The sequence below is a fragment of the Pteronotus mesoamericanus genome, unplaced genomic scaffold (genome assembly GCF_021234165.1).
Source record: "Pteronotus mesoamericanus isolate MK-2021 breed Mesoamerican mustached bat unplaced genomic scaffold, CSHL_Meso_final contig_40, whole genome shotgun sequence".
Taxonomy (NCBI): Eukaryota; Metazoa; Chordata; class Mammalia; order Chiroptera; family Mormoopidae; genus Pteronotus; species Pteronotus mesoamericanus.
In genome coordinates this window covers 3,025,101-3,047,717 of record NW_026555150.1, presented here as the reverse complement: position 1 = coordinate 3,047,717, position 22,617 = coordinate 3,025,101, and the positions used below count along the sequence as shown (strand labels likewise).

The following is a 22,617-nucleotide window of genomic DNA, read 5'->3' as shown; positions in this document are numbered from 1 at the left end:
GAAACTGGAATTCCTGTTGAAGAAAAAATGCTCCAATGTGATTTCCTGGAGACAGGATGATTGTCCTACTGACCCAAAAAACCTTTGCACTATTGTCAGCTTAGGCTTGCAGAGAAGGTGATGTCATACTTCTAGTTAGAGAAAAGGTCCTTTGTTGAGATAGAAATTGCTTATCTAGTAGGATGAATGTGGTGCATTTTGTGATGCATGAATGGTTCTTCACAGTCTATTTTGTACATTGAATTTTAAGAGAGGATATAGGTAGGGCTGAGACACCTGCATAGAAACTTATTAAGGAAATTATTACTGAAAATTCTTTATTACTGTAAAGGTTCAAGTCTCATTAAAATTGTATATTTCTAAAGATCTAGATTATTTAAACATGATACACAAATTAGACAACAGTCTGGATATGTCCAAGAGATTCCAGACCCAATGATTAGAACTTTTGGTGAGAAGTAGACTTGGACTACCACTCAGAGAGAAGTCTATTTTTAAGGATGTGAATGTAATGACAGTTTCTCACCATCCTATCTGGGATCATTTCTATAACTCTCTTCACCCCCACCTCAGTCTATAATAGATATTTCTGTTCTAGGTTCCCATTGTATCCTCTGTAGAACTTAATAAAATATTTTAATCATCTATGTATTTCCATCTACCTTACTAGGTTGGGAGTATCTCAAGATGAGATACATTCTTTTTCTGTGTTCTCATCTCTAATGAGATAGAGCAGGTGTTCAATAAATGGTTACTGAACAAGTGGACAAGTCTCAGTGACTTAACATTGTGACATATTTCAGTAGACTGGGCTGAGGCTGATCTTAACACTATCTGTTGATTATGAGGACAATGATTATCTTATTTACAAGTGGTTTTAAGGTCATTAAAAACATTTGTTTACATAGTAACTATTTAAATGTAAGCTTCCCTCATCTTATTTCATGCTTGCATACTAACGTGGAGTATGATACATATTTATTGGTTCTCGATAAATATTTACTGAATGAATACTGTGCTTATTTATTCATTAAAGCAGACCCCTTAGGAGACTTTATCAGGTAATGCTTTTGTTTGTCAGATTTCTGTGAAGGAAGAGACTGATTTATTGAGCAACAATTATGTGCTAGTCATAATGAGGGATGCTTTTACATCACACATTCTCGTTTTTAATTAACTCATATAAAATGGAATTTCTTTGAACATAGTAAAACTTTTAGGACTTCAAATCATCCATCCTTGCAGTCCTTGTGAATAGTGGAGTTTTACTGAGAATTTATCACAAGGGATCATTTACTATGAAAAAGGTCTATACTTTCGAGCCTCTGGAGCAATAGGAAGAGGTTGACCTGTAGAAAGAGATCATCAAAGAGAGCCAGCTACACAAATTCTTTTGGTTGACTATTTGATAGTTAGGGCCTGGGGAGAAAGGTTACTTACCTGGCTTATAGCTTGAGCTTTATCAGTGAGTTAGACCTGCAGAAATCATGTGTGCAATAGTATAATTAATCTAACTTTTTTCTAGTGACATTAATTTCTTGTCCTTCACTCTAGTAACCAGTTTTTTATTTGGGCAATATAGTTGTCTGTGTCATGAGTGAGGAGTCAATTGGAGATGCTGGAACTTGCCACTTGATATTTTGTTGATGAAAACTCCTTTTGATTCACTCTGAGGGAGTTTTGTATTTTACTCATCATTATGCTTCACCTGACAATACAAATCTTGTAACTGCTATGAAGGTTGAATTTAATTAACTGCTCTTCAAAATTGTGCATTGCTACCTCCATAAAGCAACACTTAGGGCATTTGTTAGGGAACTGACATAATGACATAAAAATATGCATGACGGAATAATGAGTCGTATCTCTTTCTTGGAGAGAGACACAGGGGCTACTAAACCCTGTTGATTGAATGCTTCCAACTTGGCAAATTTAAAGCAACAGTAAGAGAGCCAACTACACAAAATGATATATGTTATGAGGCCATTACAAATTCTTTGTTGCTGGGTTGTGCACAGAATTATCTTACCATTGCCTATCTGTTTATTTGGATGTCCCAAACATCAGAGTAATTAAATAAGTGGAAATAAGAGAGTCTTGTACTCTTGAAGGCTCATTTTAATGCAGGCAGGCACATGTAGCATAAAGCTAAATATTCAGGCAAGAGCTCTTGCTTGGAAAATTGCAATGAATGGGTAATGCCGCTTCTACTTGTAAATAATAGAATCTGTTCAAAGGACACTGCTTAAAGCCTTAAATGATCTACCATGTAAATAGTAAAAACAAGTGATCTATTTGTCTATCCATTGATTTCTTGTATTTTTCTCTAGGCTTTTTCTTTGGGGCACTGGGGTCAGCTTTTTAAGTAGGCCTAAAATGGATCATGTTCCTGCATTTCACCATGTAGAATATTATAAAGGTTCTTTTTGACAACAGAATACTATTACACTGACTTAGTTCCAAAGTCTATCCAGGCTAAAAATTTGTCTGGTAAGCCAGATGATGCTATTGTTCTTTGTAATGTGTACCTTGAGGTTAGGAGCTTCCTAAAAAATATCTCAGTCCCTTTTAGTAACATATTTCTGGAAAGTTTGAAATTTTCAAAGCCATTTACAATGTCAGTCCATAACTTTTGATGATACTGAGTTTGATTTAATACCTATAGCATAGCACAGAACTAAATATTCATTTGCCCTAAATTTTCCATTTTTCAAGCTTCAAGGAAGAAACTTCTAGCTTTAGATTTCTAGATTTTGATGAATAAATATCCATGCTTATCATTCTGCACACTCTGATATTCTATAGACTCTGATCCTATTCCTTTTAGTATTTATTTTCTCAAGATTTGAAGTCTCATTTTTTGTGTTTTTATAAGGCCCCCCTTACCCAAATAATCTATTGTGGTCATTACCATTTTCAGAGCTCTCTCAATATCAATTCCTTGACTCCAGGGCACAGCAGGATTTGCCAAACAGTCTCCAGCACTGCCTCTTCGGGACACATCCACTCGCTGCCTCCTCAGATAACGGAAAGCTTCTGCTATGACCAATATTGCGTCGTGTGTCAATGCAGATGTATACTAAAATATATAGAAAACAAGATATCATGACAAATGATGCCCTCAAACTTGCCTTGTTCCTTACCATTTTCATTCTTCTCTACCTCTTCCTCTACAAAGTCATCCTCTTAATTATTTGAATCAAGAGATCTCTCTGGGCAAACCTGATTTTGATTCATTTAAAAATAATGCTTCTTACTGAATGTGTGCACATGTTAAGATTACTAAGATCATATGGCTCAAGGGAATCTCTCTCTTGCTCTCAATACTGTGTTTCATATTGAGTGATAGACTACTAAAAGGCCAGATCCTTTATAAAGAAAAAAAAAACACGTGAAGTTGAAGGATGGCATATGTAGAATGGAGATGAAACAGTATATCCTAAAGCAAGGCTGGGTTATTACTGTTTCTAATAGAAAATTCAGATCTGGTGTTTACTTAGGGGAAAATGGAAATAGCTAAGTTAGCTTGAAATTAATTTGGAGGGAAACATTAATCATTTCTGTCTAGTTCACATTTCTGGTGAACTAGGACCTCTGGCCAGCAATAAATCAGTTTTTGTTCCTGTGGGGAGCAAAAACCAAAACTGGTGTTCGATTGTAAAAAATTACAATTGTTATTGAGTTTTAAATCTGATAATGTTGACAGTTCACAGGCAATACTTCATGATGTTACCTCTTTCAGGCAAGAACAGTTACTTTCTATTCCTTGGATATATTGGTATGTGTCTACTAAGGTGGAGGCCAGCTACTAAGGTTGAGGCCAGTTACTTAAAACAAGAGATTAGATGACCTGCAATTTCACATGGTGGATGCTGTTTTATTAAATTAATCAATGTTTGATTGAAATAAGATGGCCCGGTTTTGTAGGGGGTGACAAATACTGGTAAAATATAGAATTCTGTTTATATTTTTTAAATTTTATTTATTTATTTTTAGAGAGAGGGGACAGGAGGGAGAAAGAGAGGGAGAGAAACATCAATGTGTGGTTGCCTCTTGCACTCTCCTTACTGGGGACTTGGCCTGCAACCCAGGCATGTGCCCTGACTGGGAATTGAACCAGTGACCCTTTGATTCACAGGACAGCACTCAATCCACTGAGCCATACCAGCCAGGGCAGAATTCTATTGATTTTTAAAAATGAAGCAAAATGTTCTATGGGCAATTGTCTCTATAGCATGTCAAAATACAACTGGGAGTGAATACATTGTCATCTTTACAACTACCAATTTCCTTTTCTGGCTTTTTTTCATGTCTCTGTTCTTTTAGGAGCAAATCATCAAGTGTGACTATAATAGGGGTCATACGTTCTTTATCGTTGTGTCTGCCCATCCTAGCACTACATAAAGTCAATGTGGTGGTGTTTTTTTTCCCCCGACTGTCTTTCCAAGCCATGTCAAAAGAGCTATTTAATATTTTACTTTTTAGCTTCTACTTACCAATGTGTGAGCATGTAAAAAAGCTCCCAAAGGAAAGAGTCATACAATATAGAATAAATTAAGCACCAAGAATTTAATCTCTAGACAATTTTATTTCCTAATAAAAAATATTGTACATCATTTTTAAAGTGGGCTTTTGTCTGATTGATATAGAAAAAGGTTTCTTTTTTTAAACTTTAAACAAATTTTTTTTTACACAAAGGTCACCTAATTGGATATTTCTCTACTTTGTACACAATTATTCTTACTTTCCACAGAAAATCTGCTTAACTTCTCATCCGGAGATGGCAAGCACTAAAATCCTGATTTTAACAGAATAGTAGTAAAAATACCTCAGTGACTTAAGTTGAAAGCAGGACATTGATACATGGCTCTTGCACTTAGTTCAGTAATGTACAAATGTATTTTTATTCAAAAATACAAAATAAATTATCTGTAGGCATGGACAGCAGTAAACCATTATATGTTGTCAACTAAAACCAGTAACTGATGGCTATAGTGATTTTCTTAAACATCAGCGAGGCTTTTCTTCTGTCATTTCCTTCACCTGATGTCTCTGAAGTTATATGGGAGGAGCACTGCTTTGAGCTTCCTCTCAGAGTTCTCATTAATAATGGTGAAGCACTATTCTAAGATTAGAACATGCCATCTCCAAATTCCACCCATCCCACCCACCCCAGGGTCTTCCTCTTCTTTAGGAATTTCTGTGACTACAACTTCTGCTATTGTTAACGGAGAGGCCACTCTGGCAGCATCCAATAAAGCAGTTCTTACAGCCTTAGTTGGGTCAATGATTCCTTTTTCCACTATATTCACAAAATCTGTAAACATAGCATCATAATCAATTTCTCAGGAACTTTGCATAATTTTCTCAACTATCAACACTCCCTCAATGACTGCATTCTTAGCAATGGCCATTGCAGGAATTCTGAGTGCTTTTTAAATAATTTCTATACCAATTTTTTAATCTTAATTAGTTGGAATTAATGAGTCCAAAGCTGGAATGCACTGAAGCAGGGCACAGCCCCTTCCCAGAACAATGCCTTCTTCCACAGCAGCTCATGTAGCATTCAGGGCATCTGTTACTCTGTCTTTCTTTTCATTCACTTTAATATCACTTGTCCCACCAACCTTCAGCACAGCTACACCATCTGAGAGTTTTGTCAGATGTTCATTTAGTTTTTCCTTTTCCTTTCCTTTTGCTAACAATTTTTAGCGACAATGTGGAGAAAACGGAACCCTCGTGCACTGTTGGTACAGCTGCTATGGAAAACAGTATGGAGGCTCCTCAAAAACTAGATATCACTAGTTGTGATATCTAACTGCTCGATGATTTCTTTAATATGTTTTTCATTTTGAGCCTTGTCACCTTTTCCCTTCAAGAGCATGGCATCATCTTTGGTCACAATGACCTCTCCAACTTTTCCTAAGTCATGAGGCTGAACATCTTCAAGATTTAGACTTAATCCTTTTTTTCCAAACACTGCACCACCAGTAGCAATAGTCATGTCTTTACGCTGGTTCTTTCTATTCTCACCAAAACCTGGAGCTTTGACTGCTACAACCTGAAAACCAACTATTATTGAACAGAGCTGGGGAAGTCCCAAAGTATAAAAGATGGTGTAACTGTTGCAAAGTTCATTGACTTAAAAGATAAATATAAACATATCGACACTAAACTTGTTCAAGATGTTGCCAATAATACAAATGATGAAGCTAGTGATGATGCCACCACAGCTACTGCACTGGCATGCACTATTGCCAAGGTGGGCTTTGAGAAGATAAAAGTGCTAATCTAGTGGAGATCGGGAGAGGTGTGATGTTAGCTGTGGATGCTGTAATTTCTGAATTTAAGAAGCAGTTCAAACCTGTGACAATCCCTGAAAAAATAGCTCAGGTTGCTACAATTTCTGAAAATAGAGACAAAGAAATCGTCAACATAATTTCCGATGTAACGAAAAAGGTTGGAAAAAAGGCGTCATCACAATAAAGGATTGAAAAACACTGAATAATGAATTAGAAATTATTGCAGGCATGAAGTTTGATCGAGGTTCTATTTTTCCATACTTCATTAATACAGCAAAAGGTCAGAAATGTGAATTCCAAGATGCCTATGTTCTATTGAATGAAAAGAAAATTTCTGGTGTTCAGTCCATTTTACCTGCTCTTGAAATTGCCAATTCTCACTGTAAGCCCTTGGTCATAATTGCTGAAGATGTTGATGGAGAAGCTCTAAGTACACTTGCTTTTATATAGAGAAAGGTTTCCTAATGACTGGTAGTAAGCAAAAGTAATGTGAAAGTTGTAACCATCTATTTAAATATTCTATTTTCTTAAGTTATTTGATGGGTTTTACTCATAAACATTAACAGTTTCTTTTCAGTAGGTTCTGAGAACTTTAATGAATTTTAAGTGAATAATCCAAAGGTCAGATTATTTTCCTTGTCTTTTGTAAAACCTCTGAAGTGGCATAAAGTACTCTGTTGTAGCCTTTTTATACTTTTACCCTTGTCCACTTTTTGTGCTTGACACAGTGCCTGACATACTGTAGGTACCCCCTAATATATTGAATAAATAAAAATTTCTTCTCTACCTATTACCTACTAAATCTAAGGATAGGAAAGTAGTGGATAGACAGTTTTATGAAAATCTAAATTTATATAAGTTCACCTAAACCTAGCTGATGGATTTAGTACATAGAATACATTAGAATCTTCAGGGAATGCAAATTAAAACCAAAATGAAACATCACTTCATGCCTGTTAGAATGGCTATTATCAAAAAGACAAGAAATAACAATTGTTAGTGACAACGTGGAGAAAAGGGAACCCTCGTGCACTGTTGGTACAGCTGCTGTGGAAAACAGTATGGAGGCTCCTCAAAAAATTAAAAATAGAACTACTGTATGAACCAGCAATTCTACTTCTGGGTATTTATCTGAAGGGAATGAAATCACTATCTCAAAAAAAATCTGTACCTTCTATTTATTGAAGAAATATTTATGATAGCCAAGACATGGAAACAACCTAAGTGTTCTTCAGTGGATGAAGGGATAAAGAAGATGTGATATATACAGTAGAGTATTATTAAACCATAAAAAAGAAGGAAATCCTGCCATTTTCAACAACATGGATGGACCTTGAGGGCCTATGCTAAGGGAAATAAGTCAAAGACAAAAAAACTGAACTCATAAAAATAGGGAACAGATTGGTAGTTGCCAGAGGTAGGAGTGGGGGTAGATGGGGGGAAATTGGTGAAAGTGGTCAAATGGTACAAACTTTCAGTTATAAGATAAATAATTCTTGGGGATGTAATGCAGAGCATGGTGAATATACTATACTGTATTTTTGGGGTTTTTTTGTTTGTTTTTTTTTCTCATTAAACTGTTTTAATGAGTCTCAAAATTCTGTGACAGATTTTGGTCAAGTTGTTTCCATTAAAAAGTACTGATTTTAAAAACTAATAACTTAAAAACTGCCACACACAAAAAAACCAAATGGTCCACAAAACATTCTCTTTTCCTTCTGAAGGTTTTACGATGCATTGTAATCATTAACCAGTCCTTTACTATTAAACTTAAGTGGCCAATTGAGACAAACAGTTCTGAGACCGTTCTTCCACCACTGATTAAGACTGGGGTGGGAGGTGTTAGGGATAATATTCATTTAGCCTTCTGAGCTTTCTGGGCAGACTTGGTGACTTTGCCAGCTCCAGCTGCCTTCTTGTCCACTGCTTTGATGACACCAACAGCAACTGTCTGTCTCATGTCACGAACAGCAAAGCGGCCCAGAGGGGAATAGTCAGAGAAGCTTTCAACACACATGGGCTTGCCAGGAACCATACCAATGATGGCAGCATCACCAGATTTCAAAAACTTCGGGCCATTTTCCAGCTTTTTCCCAGAACAACGATCAATCTTCTCCTTCAGCTCAGCAAATTTGCAAGCAATATGATCTGTGTGACAATCCAGAACAGGTGCATAACCAGCACTGATTTGGCCAGGATGGTTGAGGATAATCACCTGAGCTGTGAAGCCAGCTGCTTCCATTGGTGGGTCATTTTTGCTGTCACCAGCCACATTGCCACGATGAACATCTTTGACAGACACGTTCTTGACATTGAAGCCCACATTGTCCCTAGGAAGAGCTTCACTCAAAGCTTCATGGTGCATTTCAACAGATTTGACTTCAGTTGTAACATTGACTGGAGCAAAGGTGACCACCATGCCAGGTTTGAGAATACCAGTCTCCACTCGGCCCACAGAGGCAGTACCAATACCACCAATTTTGTAGACTTCCTGGAGGGGCAGACGCAGGGGCTTGTCAGTTGGATGAGTTGGTGGCAGGATGCAATCCAGAGCTTCAAGCAGCGTGGTTCCACTGGCACTGCCATCTTTGCGGGTGACTTTCCATCCCTTGAACCAAGGCATGTTAGCACTTGGCTACAGCATGTTGTTGCCATTCCAACCAGAAATTGGCACAAATGCTACTATGTCAGGGTTGTAGCCAATTTTCTTAATGTAGGTGCTGACTTCTTTAACAATTTCCTCATATCTCTTCTGGCTGTAGGGAGGCTCAGTGGAATCCATTTTGTTAACACCAACAATCAGCTGTTTCACATCCAGTGTGTAAGCCAGAAGGGCATGCTCATAGGTCTGCCCATTCTTGGAGATCACTGCTTCAAACTCACCAACGCCAGCAGCAACAATCAGGACAGCACAGTCAGCCTGAGATGTGCCTGTAATCATGTTTTTGATAAAGTCTCTGTGTCCTGGGACATCAATGATGGTCACGTAATACTTGCTGGTTTCGAATTTCCATAGGGAGATATCAATGGTGATACCATGCTCATGTTCAGCTTTCAGTTTATCCAAGACCCAGGCATTCTTGAAGGAGCCCTTCCCCATCTCAGCGGCCATCTTCTCAAATTTTTCGATGGTTCTCTTGTCGATCCCACCACATTTGTAGATCAGATGGCCAGTAGTGGTAGACTTGCCGGAATCTACATGTCCAATGATGACAATGTTGATGTGAGTCTTTTCCTTTCCCATTTTGGCTTTGATTTAGTGGTGGTTTTCTTGACACCTGTGTTCTGGCGGCAAACCCGTTGCGAAAAAGCACTATACTGTATTTTTGAAAGTTGCTAAGAGTAATCTTAAAAGATCTCCGTCAAAAGAAAAAAAAATTGTAGCTGTGGCGGTAATGGATGTTAACTAAACTTAAGATGATTGGCAATCATTTCATAATATACACATATATCAAATAATTATGTTGTATCCCTAAAACTAATACATGTCAATTATATCTCAACAAAAATAATCTTTTAAAAAATATTTGAGAGAATCAAGATGGCAGAAGAGTAAGTGGAAGTCACACTGACCTCCCCCAGGACCATCCTGGAATTACAACTAAATTGTGGAGAAATCACCTGGAACAAGTAACTGAACAAAGCGGGAGAGGGGCCTTGTAACCTCGGAGGCAGAAGAATCGGCTTTAGTGCAACCTAACTGGTAAGGAGTGCGGTACAGACCTGAGAAGGCGGGCGGGGCACCCATGGGCGGCAGCACCCGAAAGATATTGAAAGAGCCAGTTGGATCCCCCTGAGGAGAGTGGGGTCTAGACCAAAAGTGGGGATCTCTAGCCCACAGCACCAGAGCCCAAAAAGTGCACAGAAAACAGCCAGCTGTGAAAAGCAGTAGGGTTGCTCTCTGACAGAGACACGCGGCTGGAGACTCAAAGAACTGTTTAAAGGGCCAACGCAAAATTTTTATTTGCAGCCACTTACCTTGGTCTCTGGCAAAGGTGGGGACAGAGTGGGCTAGAGACGCCTGAGGAGAGATGGGGAAGGAGGCTATGGGGAGAGAACTGGGAGAGTAGTCGGCGGGATCTCGGTGCGGACTCATACCCCATGCAGCAGCAGCCATCTTACTCAGGCAGAGACCACTTCCCCTGAGTGACACAAGCATCAAAGGACCCAATAGCCCCATGCCCAGGTAGGATTCCAGCCCGCCCTGTGCTGTCTAAGCTGCCTGCTGAGTGCAGAGTGGCAGCTACAGACAGTAGATTCCTGGCTAAAGGGGGCACACAGAGGTCTGGAGACACTTGGGGAGAAACTGGGGATGGAGGCTTTGGGGAGAGAGAGGAGAGTAGCTGGGGGGATCCCAGTGCTGACTTCTCCCCCATACGGCAGTGGCATGAGAGGACCCAATAACCCCGCCCCAGGAGGGACTCCGCCACGCTCTGAGCTGTCTAAGGCGACCTGCTGAGTGTAGAGTGACTAGATTAACAGCTGAAGGAGACAGCCACAAACAGTAGATTACTGGAAGTCTTGAACAGACTCTTTAAGGTCAGACAGGGTCAACATCTGACACCATCAGAGGCAGATCCAGAAAGTAAAAACAGCAGTATCCTACCACGGAAGTACACATCACAAAGTCAGGAAATCAAGACAGATCAACTTAAGAATCAGAAGCAAAAAAGAAGAGTCTCACAAATAATGGGAAGACAAAGAAATACGCTCCACTCAAAGGGAAAGGAGGAATCCCCACAAAGAGAACAAAATGAAATAGAGGCAAGTAAACTATCAGATATTGAGTTCCAAACAACAGTTCTAAGGAAGCTCAATGAGCTCAGTGAGCTCAGAGAGAATTACCAAAAACTACAGGGAAACTACGAGGAACTTACTGCAAACTATATCAGCATGAAAAAGGACATAGAAACTATCAATAAGAGACAAGAGGAAATGAAGAATACAATTTCTGAATTGAAGAACACAGGAGAAGGAATCAAAAGCAGGCTAGATGAAGCAGAGGAACAAATCAGCAAGCTGGAAGATAAGGTAGAAAAAAGCTCCCAGAACGAGCAAGAAAATGAAATAAGACTGAAAAAGAATGAAGAGGCGTTGAGGGAAATGCAGGACAACCTGAAATGTAATAATATCTGTATAATAGGATACCAGAAGGAGAAGAGGATGAGGAAGGGATAGAGAACCTGTTTGAAAAAGTAATGATGGAAAACTTCCCTAATTGGAGGAGAGAAAAAGTCACACAAGTCCAGGAAGCACAGAAGATCCCATTCAAGAGGAATCCAATGAGGCCCACTCCAAGACACATCATCATTGAAATGGCAAATATCAAAGACAGAGAATCCTAAAAGGAGCAAGGGAGAAAGAGGTAGTAACATATAAAGGAACCCCAATATAGTTAGCAGCTGACTTCTCAACAGAAACACTGCAAGCCAGAAGGGAATGGCAAGACATACTCCAAGTCATGAAAATAAAGGCCTGCAACCAAGACTGCTCCACCCAACAAGGTTCTCGATTAAAATGGAAGGCAAAATAAGGAGTTTCCCAGACAAAAGAAGGCTAAAAGAATACACCTCCACCAAACAAGCACTGCAAAATATGCTAAAGGGATTGCTTTAAGATGAATAATAATTTCTATGAATACCCAGTTTCTTTCAGAGTTGCCAATACTTGATATTACTAATATTTTTAGTACTCATTAATCTGATTGTGATAATGATGTTATTTTAATTGTTCCTTCATTATTTGTTGAAAGTAAACCTGTTTTAGTATATTTCTTGCCTATTTCTATTATTTTTTTTAAAAAGCTTTAAATGACTTTTTGGTATTCTTTGTCCATATATCAATTAAAGGTTTGTAAAACTTTTTTCCCTAAAAAAAACACCCTATTAACCATGTTTTAGATGTGTTGCAAATACATTTCAATTCTATTCCTTGTCCTTTAATTTTTTAATATGTATATTACTATATAGTGAAATGTTTAATGTAGTCATATTGTCAATATTTATAGCTTCTGGGTTTGAATATTTTACTTCAGGTCATGAAAAATATTAGTTCTATTTTCTTCTAAAACTCCTTAGATTCTACATATTGATTTTTAACTCACCTGAACATTTCTTGCATAATGTGTGAAATAGGGCTCTATACTTGTTTTATTTCAAGTAATAGTGGTCCATGCACCTTATTTGTTGAATAAGCCTTATTTTACCGATTGATTTGAAATATCAATTTAATCATATATTATATTGTTAGGCAGACATTTGTCTCTAGAATGCTCATTATATTTCATTGATCTATTTGATTATTTCTGTGGTGGTGTCATGTTGGTTAAATCGCTGAGATTTTATAATAGTTTAAAAATTTTAAAATGTTTTATAATTAACTTTGACATTAAAAAAATAAATAAAATCAATCTGCATTTAGGAAAGAAAGAGAGATGGAATTCCTACCTTTTGTGACAACATGGATGAAAGCAGAGAATATTAAGCTAAGTGAAACAAGCCAGTTGATGAAAGACAAATACCATATGATCTCGCCTATAAGTGGACTCTATTCAACAAGATAAACTAAGGAACAAAATAAACCACAGGCACAGAAACATGGAGCAGACTGAAAATGACGAGAGGGGATGGGGAAAAAGGACAATGGTGGAAAGAAGGGGAAGGGACTAGACAAAGAACATGTACGAATGACCCATGGACATGGACAACAGAGTAGGAATTGTTGTGGGAGTAGGGGGTGCGGGTGGTATGGGTGGAGGGGGGTAAAGGGGTAAAAATTGAGACAACTGTAATAGAATAAACATGATGTATAAATAAAAAAATAAAACAAAAAACCAAAAAAAAAATTGACTGCAAAAGAGTCATCATATGGTTTGTGACCATATGTACTGAAACATGAGGATACCTGATCTTACTGTGGGCAAAATGTTTTAAAATGAGACTGTTCTAGAAAAATCTAACATGTATACTATAATCACTACAGCATAGAATACCACTTAGTTAGTGAGTGGCTTACATGAATATAAATTATGTTTAACTTCAACTTTTCTAGGGCATATAAACTATATAAAGTAAGGTCCTACTTGTATTATGTTTTGATATGGCCCCTTCAGGGTAGACCTGCTAAGGTAATACAGAATGTGTCTCTTTCCTGGTCTATGTCCCCATTGTTCTCCCTTATTCTGTTATTGCCAGGGAGGTTGTGAGGATGGGTACCTTGAAACCATGGGAAAAGAAATAGTACCCAACTACACTTTCTTTTTTAGAGAAAGGTCTCAACTATAGTTTGAACCCTTGTCTTGATCACAGGGATCCCATAGCCATGGTACATATATACTTTTACTATATCAGGAAGGAAGAACTTAGTTTCATACTTGAAAAAAACGCTTATTTAAAAAAACACATTTGAAGGATCCTTTGTGTAACTTGAAAAACTTTCCTCTAATTTATCTAATTCTCGATTTTTTTAAAAAATAGGATTGCTAGCCATAGAGGAACACACATGAAAAATTGCACTTTAAGCATGCATGACCTTCTACTTTTAATATTCTTATCTTGATTTCATGAAAATGAGCAACTTAGATAATTATTTTTAAAGATACTTTTTTGCAGGCAGGAAAATACTTCTGTTCAGTATATGTATAGGCAACACACTCTGTATTAGAGCCTAATTCATGTGGGTGTGCTGAAATTCACAGAATGTATTAACACAAAACAATCACATAAATAATGTGAAATCTAATTTTCTATTTCAGACTACCAATTTTAGCTATCCCTACAGCCCCCACCTGTTGTCTGACTCAGGCTCTCATAATAAATTGTCATGAGCATATTACAGATGAAATTCATTACAAAATTAGGTTAACATTCTCCAACACAAGGTTTTAAAAAGACCCCCTCAATAGCTTTTTTATTTGGGAGTTTAGTTTTCAAATGCAGCAGCATGACTTACAGTTAAGTTGTGTGTTAGCATCCTTAAGGCACTTTTGTGGGAAGACCACTTGATCACAGAATGGCCTTAAATGTGTAAAGATCATACTGAGATGCTTTCAAAAGCTGGCCTAAGGGGTTTACATGGCATGGAACATTACCTTTAGCGGTGCATTCTTGGCTTCAGGGAATTCCCTTTCATCCAGTCTCACCCAGCGCTGTATAAACTGCTGAACCATAGGGTTTTCATTGTTGACAATCTGGAATCCTGTAATGTTGGCTCCCCCATGCATGACTCTTTCTAGCAAAATATCAGTAAAACCCTAGAAACAGGTAGAAAGAGAATCATGATTGTAGGAGGTTGTGAGTTTTTAATTACAGTATCTGTTGATTAGAGTGCAAAGGGGAAATGAAAGTTCTCTCTCTAAGATCACTCTTTAACAATGAAGAAAACCCTAGGCACAGTGTTATATATCAATTGTATATCAGTAAAAACAATGACAAAAAACAAACAGAAAACCCTGGATATGAACTAATTCTTAGAGTACCATCTCTCTGAAACTACAAGCATGATGGAGAAAATATGCAGTCTTTCATTTTACTGCCTGTGTCTTTATTTAGTGTAGCTGTGTCAAGGACAAACATAGGTGCCAACTTTAAGCACATGTTCTGATTTGCTTCATTTACCTGTATGTTTAGTGTTTCTTCATTGAGTACAAATACAATATTTCATGTAAATGGACTATGTTAAAAAACTTGATCTTAACTAGAAGAATAAAAATCTTTTCTGCAGCTTAACATGCCAAACACAGCAGATTTCTTCAATTCTAATGATAAGAACTTTCAACATTTGTGGCTTATAGAAATCCCAAAGAGAAAAACCAATATATTTGTTGTACTGATAGCCTGGGGTACGAACCCCAGAGTATGTCTCACATTTGTGCATGAACATGTCTTGACATCTACTTCACAGCATCCACCATTTTTTTCTTATCTTGCTCTGGTTACAGTCTGGTGTCTTTGCCATTTCAGCGTCCTGATGGAATCTCTTCTTGTTCACACAAAGTCATCTCCACCTGGGCACCACCAGTTCCACTGGGCATTGCATTATCTCCCAGTAATTGCACTATTTTTGCTGGACACCTATCTCTTGCTAGTTGCTGCTGATACACTTGAATCTCAATGGGCTGAAGCTAACATTTATATTCATGAAGAAATGGGGAGAATTCTTTCTCCTTTCTTCAGATTCTCCTCCCTAATATTTTAGTATAGGATTTTCAAATATATATAAAAGTTGAAAAAATTGTACAGTGAATACCCATATAGTTACAACTCATATTTTTCAATTAGTATTTTCCTATTTATCTATCAATCCATTTCATTTTTTCGATGCATTTCAAAGTAAGTTGTGGATATTAGTTTACTTCACACCAAAAGACTTCCTCATGCAAGTCATTAACTAGAATTCAATGGTTGTTTCCAGTTTTCTTGCTTCCTCCCTCCCTCCCTCCTTCCTTCTTTTTTTTCAGGTGAAATTTACATTCAACAAAATGCACAAATCTTTTTTTATTTTTCTTTATTTTTAGATACAGTTGATATACAATATTATATTAGTTTCAGGTGTACAACACAGAAATTCAACATTTATATAACTTACAGAGTTTTCCTCCAATACGTCTAGTACCTGCCTAGCACCATACACTTCTATTACAATATTATTGACTATATTCTCTATGCTGTACTTTACATCTCTATGACTATGTTGTAACTGCTAATTTGTACTTCTTAATCTTTTTCTCTTTTTTACCCACCCTTAAACTCCCATCCTCATCTGACAACCATCAACTTGTTTTCTGTATCTATGACTTTGTTTGTTTCCTTTGTTTATTTTTTTAAATTCCACATGTAAGTGAAATCATATGGCATTTGTTTTTCTCTGTCTGACTTGTTTCACTTAGCATAATATCTTCTAGGTCCATCCATGTTGTCACAAATAGCAAGATTTCTCTCTTTGTTATGGCTGAGTAGTATTTGTATATATGTATGAGATGTTTTTGTTGAGATATAATTGACATCCATTGCATATAAGTATCACAATTTCTTTATCTATTTGCCTATTGATGGACACTTAGATTGCTTCCAGATCTTGGTTATTGTAAATAATGCTGCAATGAACATAGAGGTTCATATATTCTCTCGAATTAGTGTTTTGGGTTTCTTCAGATAAATTCCCAGAAGTGGAATCGCTGGGTCATAAGGCAGTTCCATTTTTAATTTTTTGAGGTAACTCCATACTGCTTTCTATGGTGGCTACATCAATCTGCATTCCTACCAACAGTGTGCTAGGGTTCCCTTTTTCCTACATCCTCACCAAAACTTACTGTTTTTTTTATTTATTAATGATAGCCATTCTGACATGTGTGAGGTGATATCTTATTGTGGGAAATGCAAACCACAATGAGATATCTCTCCCCCCATCTTAAATGTACCACTCAATAAATTTTGATAAATGCATATATCCATATTGCTCAAAAATTCCTATTAGTTTGCTAACACTTTTCTTTTTTTTTTGCCTCATAAGTTTTTATTGAAGTATAATACTCATATAGAAAAGTATATGGGGAATCAAAGCAGCTCTACCTACTACACAGAAACACAGGGAGGCTGCCAAATAGAGGAGATAAAAAAATATGGCACAAATGAATAAACAGGTCAAAGCTCCATAAAAAGAACTAAGCAACATGGAGATAGCCAGCCTATCAGATGCAGAGTTCAAAAACACTTGTGATCAGGATGCTCAAAGAAATGATTGAGTACAGCCACAAAATAAAGGAAGAAGTAAAGGCTATACAAAATGAAATAAAGAAAAACATACAGGGAACCAAAAGTGAAGGGAAGGAAGCCAGGATTCAAATCAACGATTTGGAACAAAAGAAAGAAATAAACATTCACCTGGAACAGAATGAAGAAACAAGGATTCAAGAAAATGAAGAGGCTTAGAAACCTCTGGGATAACTTTAAATGTACCAATATCCACATCATAGGAATGCCAGAAGGAGAAGAGGAAGAGCAAGAAATTGAAAAGTCATTTGAAAAAACAATGAAAGAAAACTTCCCCAATTTGGTGAAGGAAATAGACATACAAGTCTAGGAACCTCAGACATCCCAAACAAGTTGGACCCAAAGAGGGCCACACCAAGATACATCATAATTAAAATGCCAAAGGTTAAAGATAAAGAATCTTAAAAGCAGCAAGAGAAAAGAAGAGAGCTATCTATGAAGGAGTTTCCATAAGACTATCAGTTGATTTTCCAAAAGAAACTTTGCGGGCAAGAAGGGACTGGCAAGAAGTATTCAAAGTGATGAAAAGCAAGGACCTATATTCAAGATTACTCTATCCAGCAAAGCTATAATTTAGAATGGAAGGGTAGATGAAGTGCTTCCCAGACCAGGTAAAGCTAAAAGAGTTCATCACCACCAAGCCATTATTATATGAAATGTTAAAGGACTTATTTAAGAAAAAGAAGATCAAAACTATGAAGAGTAAAATGACAACAAACTCACAACTATCAACAACTGAAACTAAAAAAAAAGACAAACCCACAAAAACTAAGCAAACAACTAGAACAGGAACAGAATCATAGAAATGGAGATCACATGAAGGGTTATCAGCACAGAGGGGGAAGGAGGAGAATGGGGAAAAAGGTACAGGGAATAAGAAACATAATTGGTAGGTACAAAATAGGGCGATGTTAAGAATAGTATAGGAAATGGAGAAGCCAAAGAACTTATATGTACCACCATGGACATGACCTAAGGTGGGAAGATTGCTGGAAGGAATGGGGGTACGAGGTGGAGGGGGGCAAAGGGGAAAAATAGGACAACTGTAATACCATAATCAATAAAATAGCTGGTGTGGCTCAGTGGCTTGAGCGCCAGCCTGAGAACCAAAGGGTTGCAGGTTCAATTCCCAGTCAGGACACATGCCTGGGTGGCAGGCCAGGTCCCCAGTGGGGGGTGTGTGAGAGGCAACCACACACTGATGTTTCTCTCCCTCTTTTTCTCATTCCCTTCCCCTCTCTCTAAAAATAAGTAAATAAAATCTTTTTTAAAAAATAAAAAGTACACCTATCTTTAAGTATATAACCTGATGAAATTTCACAAATTTAACACATGAATGTATGCTTCTGTAGTCATCATTCCTACCCCTGCTTTTAATTTTAAATTTATTTAACATGGGCAACCAAATCAGTCTTAGAAAACATTTTTAGTAAATCAACTTTTTCAATTATTACTCACAGCCGGCTTCTTCTTCCTTTTATAAGTGGGATATGGATCAATGGAGACTGGACAAGGAGCCAAATAGTTTGTATCCCTGAGAATCATTACTCCTTTCAGATAACCACAACATATTTGTTTTTAATTTTTTTTAATCCTCACTCCCCAAGGATGTGGTTTTTTTTTTATTGCTTTGAGAGATACAGAGATGGGGTGGGGAGGGGGGAGAGAGAGAGAGATGTGTGAGAGAAACATTGATCGGTTGCCTCCCATAAGTGCCTTGATCTGGGATTGAACCTAAAACTTAGGTATGTACCCTGATAGGAAATTGAACCTGTAACTTTTTGGGTTGGGATGATGTTCCAACCAACTGAGCTATCCGGCCAGGGCATGAAGTATTTTTTACATTAACATTAACTTGTTAGGATGAGTGTTCTCCCAAAGGCTTCTTTAATGAAAGAAACCAAGACTTGGTGTTTTCTCCCATTTCCTCTCACTGCACTGTAATCAGTAGAGAGGCTTGCTTGTGTATAAAATCTAGCTGAGGCTCCTGTGGGGGCTTAAGCCTAACTATTACTCAACTCTCCACTCCTATCTTCTAAACATATATATAAGTAAAGAGCCAAGGACAAAACTTTCAAAAATGGCTTTAATTTATTTACTGTGCTAAACCATATTTGTCAATTAACAAACATATAAGAACCCTGACCAACTTCCCACCTGCCTGCTAGTGGAGATAAAGAGAGGGCTCTGGTGAGAGGACCATATCTTAAAAACCTGAACTGGAAAAGTGGAGCTCTCTTCCTGGAAAGAAAGGGGCTGAGAATGCTTCTGCCACCCTCCTGGTCTCTAAGATCAACGGCCACAGTATGTATTAGGAAGCAATATCTCTTGTGCCACTTACACTTTTATAAGCATCACACTTCTGTTTACCTAATACTCAGAGCCTGTTAAAATGGCAATGGAGAATTTAAAAAAGGGTGGAAGAGAGAAAATATCCCCAAAATCTCACATCTGCCTTAAAGCATAAGAACCAGCACTTTTGCCTGGGTACTTACCATACCATTCCTTTCCAGAAAGATTTTCTCTCACTGCCCTTTTCTTGGTAGGGTTACTATTATAAAAGGAGGGATACAACTCAAATTCACCTTACCAATCATTTCTCTCCCAGGAGACTTAACTCTGCCACATAGACCCCACATTTCCGCACTTTGTTGTCTTCCTCTCCAACAAACAGTTTAATTTGGAAATATCTTCATAGGCATGCTCTGTACTCATTTTCTAGTACACATAAACAATATTATTGAGGACCTAAAAGTTTTTTAGTCAACCCATGTTTTATGACAAACATACCTGGAAATGAGTTCTGACACACCTGAGAATGGAATCAACCTGGCTGTCCTCAGGGGATGAAATGTAGTCACAGAAGCACAAATCAAGCCTGGAGATCACCTCACACTGTTCTTCTGGCTGGCAAGACTTACACAACACTAGCTCCTATTGACTGACCTGAAGGCTTATCTATTCATATGGGTAGAAAGCACTAACACAGCATTTTGGACAAAATGGAGAGAGCAGAAGTGAGGTAGAAAAAGAAAGGAGGTAACAAGTATTTAGGAAGGTGACTAGAGAGATCTTGTTGCTAGAGGGCAAGAGTTGGCTGGCTTCTGGTCCTGCTTTTCCCTCTGGCCCATTTGTGAACATTTTGCTTGTTTGTAATCTAATAAGATTTTATGGCTTGAATGTTGTCCCGGTGCCCAGCATTTACATGCAGGAACCCACAGGTCTCAAGGTTGAGGTAATCAAGACTGGATTCTCCCCAAACCCTCTGAAAAAGCACTAATACAGCAAAGCTGACCAAGGAATATTAAGGAAGTAGAGGGGAAGAGAGAAAAGAGGTGAACATAGAGGGGGGGATATAAGAAAAGCTGTTTTGGCTAACAGGCAGGAGTTGGTTGATTCTTGATCATCCTTCTATTTCTGATACTTTGAAAAAGAATTTTCTTTTTGCATCAGATATTGCTAAATTCTACAGTTCAAGTGGCCACTGACAAGTCCCTAAGATTGTAAAAATTTAAATTGCTAGATTTCTCTTTTTGAATCAGCAACACACGAAATTTAAATTTGGATATAAATGCCAAATATCTCTAAACCCTTTGTAAAAAGACTAAGAAAACAAATGACCACCAAACACGTAAAATCGGTAAACAAAAGGGTGAAGAACAATAGTAGAAAGAAGGAAGTTTGGAGAGAGTTGTTAGCTGTAGAGCAGAAATTGCCTGGATGTTAGTCTCCCTTCCATCTCTGTTCTATTGTATTAAAACATGTTTAGTTTTCTTTCACATATTGCTATATTCTGTTGTAGTTGCGGACAAGCATAGTCTGTGACATTTTGAAAATTGAAGCCTAACTCTCCCTAAAACCTCAGTGAAAACACTAATTCAGCAGAGCTGACCAGCAAACCTTCAATAGGTAAGTGATGATACGAGCAATTGAGGGGAAAGGGACAAATGGTAGGCAGGGTTGTATTAGGGTAGAAGTTCTGGCTCTCCTCCTCTTTTCCTTGTATATTAAATGATTATTCTTGCTCATAACCCCTTGCTAGATCGCCTTTTTTGAGCTTTTCACCCACAGGTCTTGAGTTTGGAAAATTGAGGAAAAATTTCCTAAAATCTGTTACAACATGAGCCAAGGACATCTGACCACCATAGATTTAGTAACTAACAGGGAAAGGAAAGGGAAAGAATGGTAAGATGTGAAATACTAGAAGCTGGTAGTTCCTGGTCTGCTTTTTTCTTTTTTTCTCGTGTTAATCTTTACCTGAAGTTTGCCACCCAATGTCTGCACTTTTGGGAATTTTGATCCGCTGCCCTCCCTAACCTTTGTAAAAAAATTATTGCAACAGGGTTGGCCATCTAGCACTGATCTCCAATAGGAGAACAGGAGAAGGTTAAAGAGTGTGGAAATGAATGTTATATGAACGCTTCTAGCTAAATGATTAGAGTTGCCTAGCCTCTGGCAATTTTTTCTCACATAGTGATTTACAAGTGGGAATTGGCCAGTCTGTCTTTCCTTTTTTTTTTTTTTAAGAACTAAAATATCTGGCCTCCCTGAAGACTTTGTAAAATTGCTCACACAAATTTTATCACCAAAGCCATTATTAAGTAAAAGTGGGAAAAAGAAATGGCTGGGGTAAGGTGTAGAGACAGACATTTTTGGAGAGAGCTTCTGGAGAGGTTTCTTGCCTCCTAGTCCCCCATTTCCTTCCTTCCCATGATAACCAGCACTTGGAGGCGGCCACCCATAATCTTCTATGTGGGGAATTTAGAATCCCTAGTTGGCTAAAATTTCTCTAAAAAATCTAATTAATCAGAATTAGGCTTTCAACACCCAAACCCAAAAGAGCTAGGGTTGCAGGGATAGGAAGTGCTAGAGGAAGGCATGTATCCTGCCTATCTGCCTGCAAGCTGTCAACATACTCTTCACAGACAGCTACCTCATTGTTTACTTCTGAAGCTGCCTCTTACTGGTTGGTCTTTATCATGTGATCTTTTCCAGAAAGTTTCATCCCCACTCCTCCTGGACAGAAACACCTATGGGTGGAACATAGTTACCTCACTGGATCAGCTGTGACCACTCTCATGGGACTCCCTCCTCTCAGACATACTTTAATTACTCTCGCATAGGCTTTTCTCTGGCCCACAGGCAAAGTCACCTCCTATACTCCTCCCCCCATGCTGCTATGCGTAGAAGTGGTGTGGTGATCAGACTGTAATATGTGTGAATAGAGATGGATTTTTAAAATTCTTATCAGGGAATCCCCATCTTTAGAAAAAGTATAAGTTTGATTACTGATTTAAATGTGTGATACGTGAGTTTACAAGTTTTAACTTTTTACCTCTGCCCCTGACTCAGAAGTAAATTAACAATTGTTTTAAAGTTCTTTAAGACTTTTTAGTTTGTTCTGACTTTTTTTTCAGGGTTTAAGTGCCTGACCAAAGTATTTCTTCTGATGGCAACTGCTCAGAAAAGGACACAAAACCCTTATCCTTTTATTCAATTCATGCATTTTAACACGTCTGACTCCAAAACCAAATTTCTCTGTTATG

At 37.7% G+C, this 22,617-nt stretch overlaps 1 protein-coding gene and 1 pseudogene across 1 annotated transcript in view; both read right to left on the bottom strand.

Annotated features, from left to right (window-relative positions):
• GRIA3 (glutamate ionotropic receptor AMPA type subunit 3) overlaps positions 1-22,617 on the bottom strand; it is a 393,069-nt gene that overhangs the window by 116,194 nt on the left and 254,258 nt on the right. The window contains exons 6-7 of the mRNA XM_054576984.1: positions 14,392-14,553; positions 2,912-3,079 (exon numbers count right to left, since the gene is read on the bottom strand). Of these exons, the coding sequence (XP_054432959.1) occupies positions 2,912-3,079; positions 14,392-14,553 (330 nt within the window). The remainder of the gene's footprint in view (positions 1-2,911; positions 3,080-14,391; positions 14,554-22,617) is intronic.
• LOC129073350 (elongation factor 1-alpha 1-like) lies at positions 7,879-9,576 on the bottom strand (annotated as a pseudogene).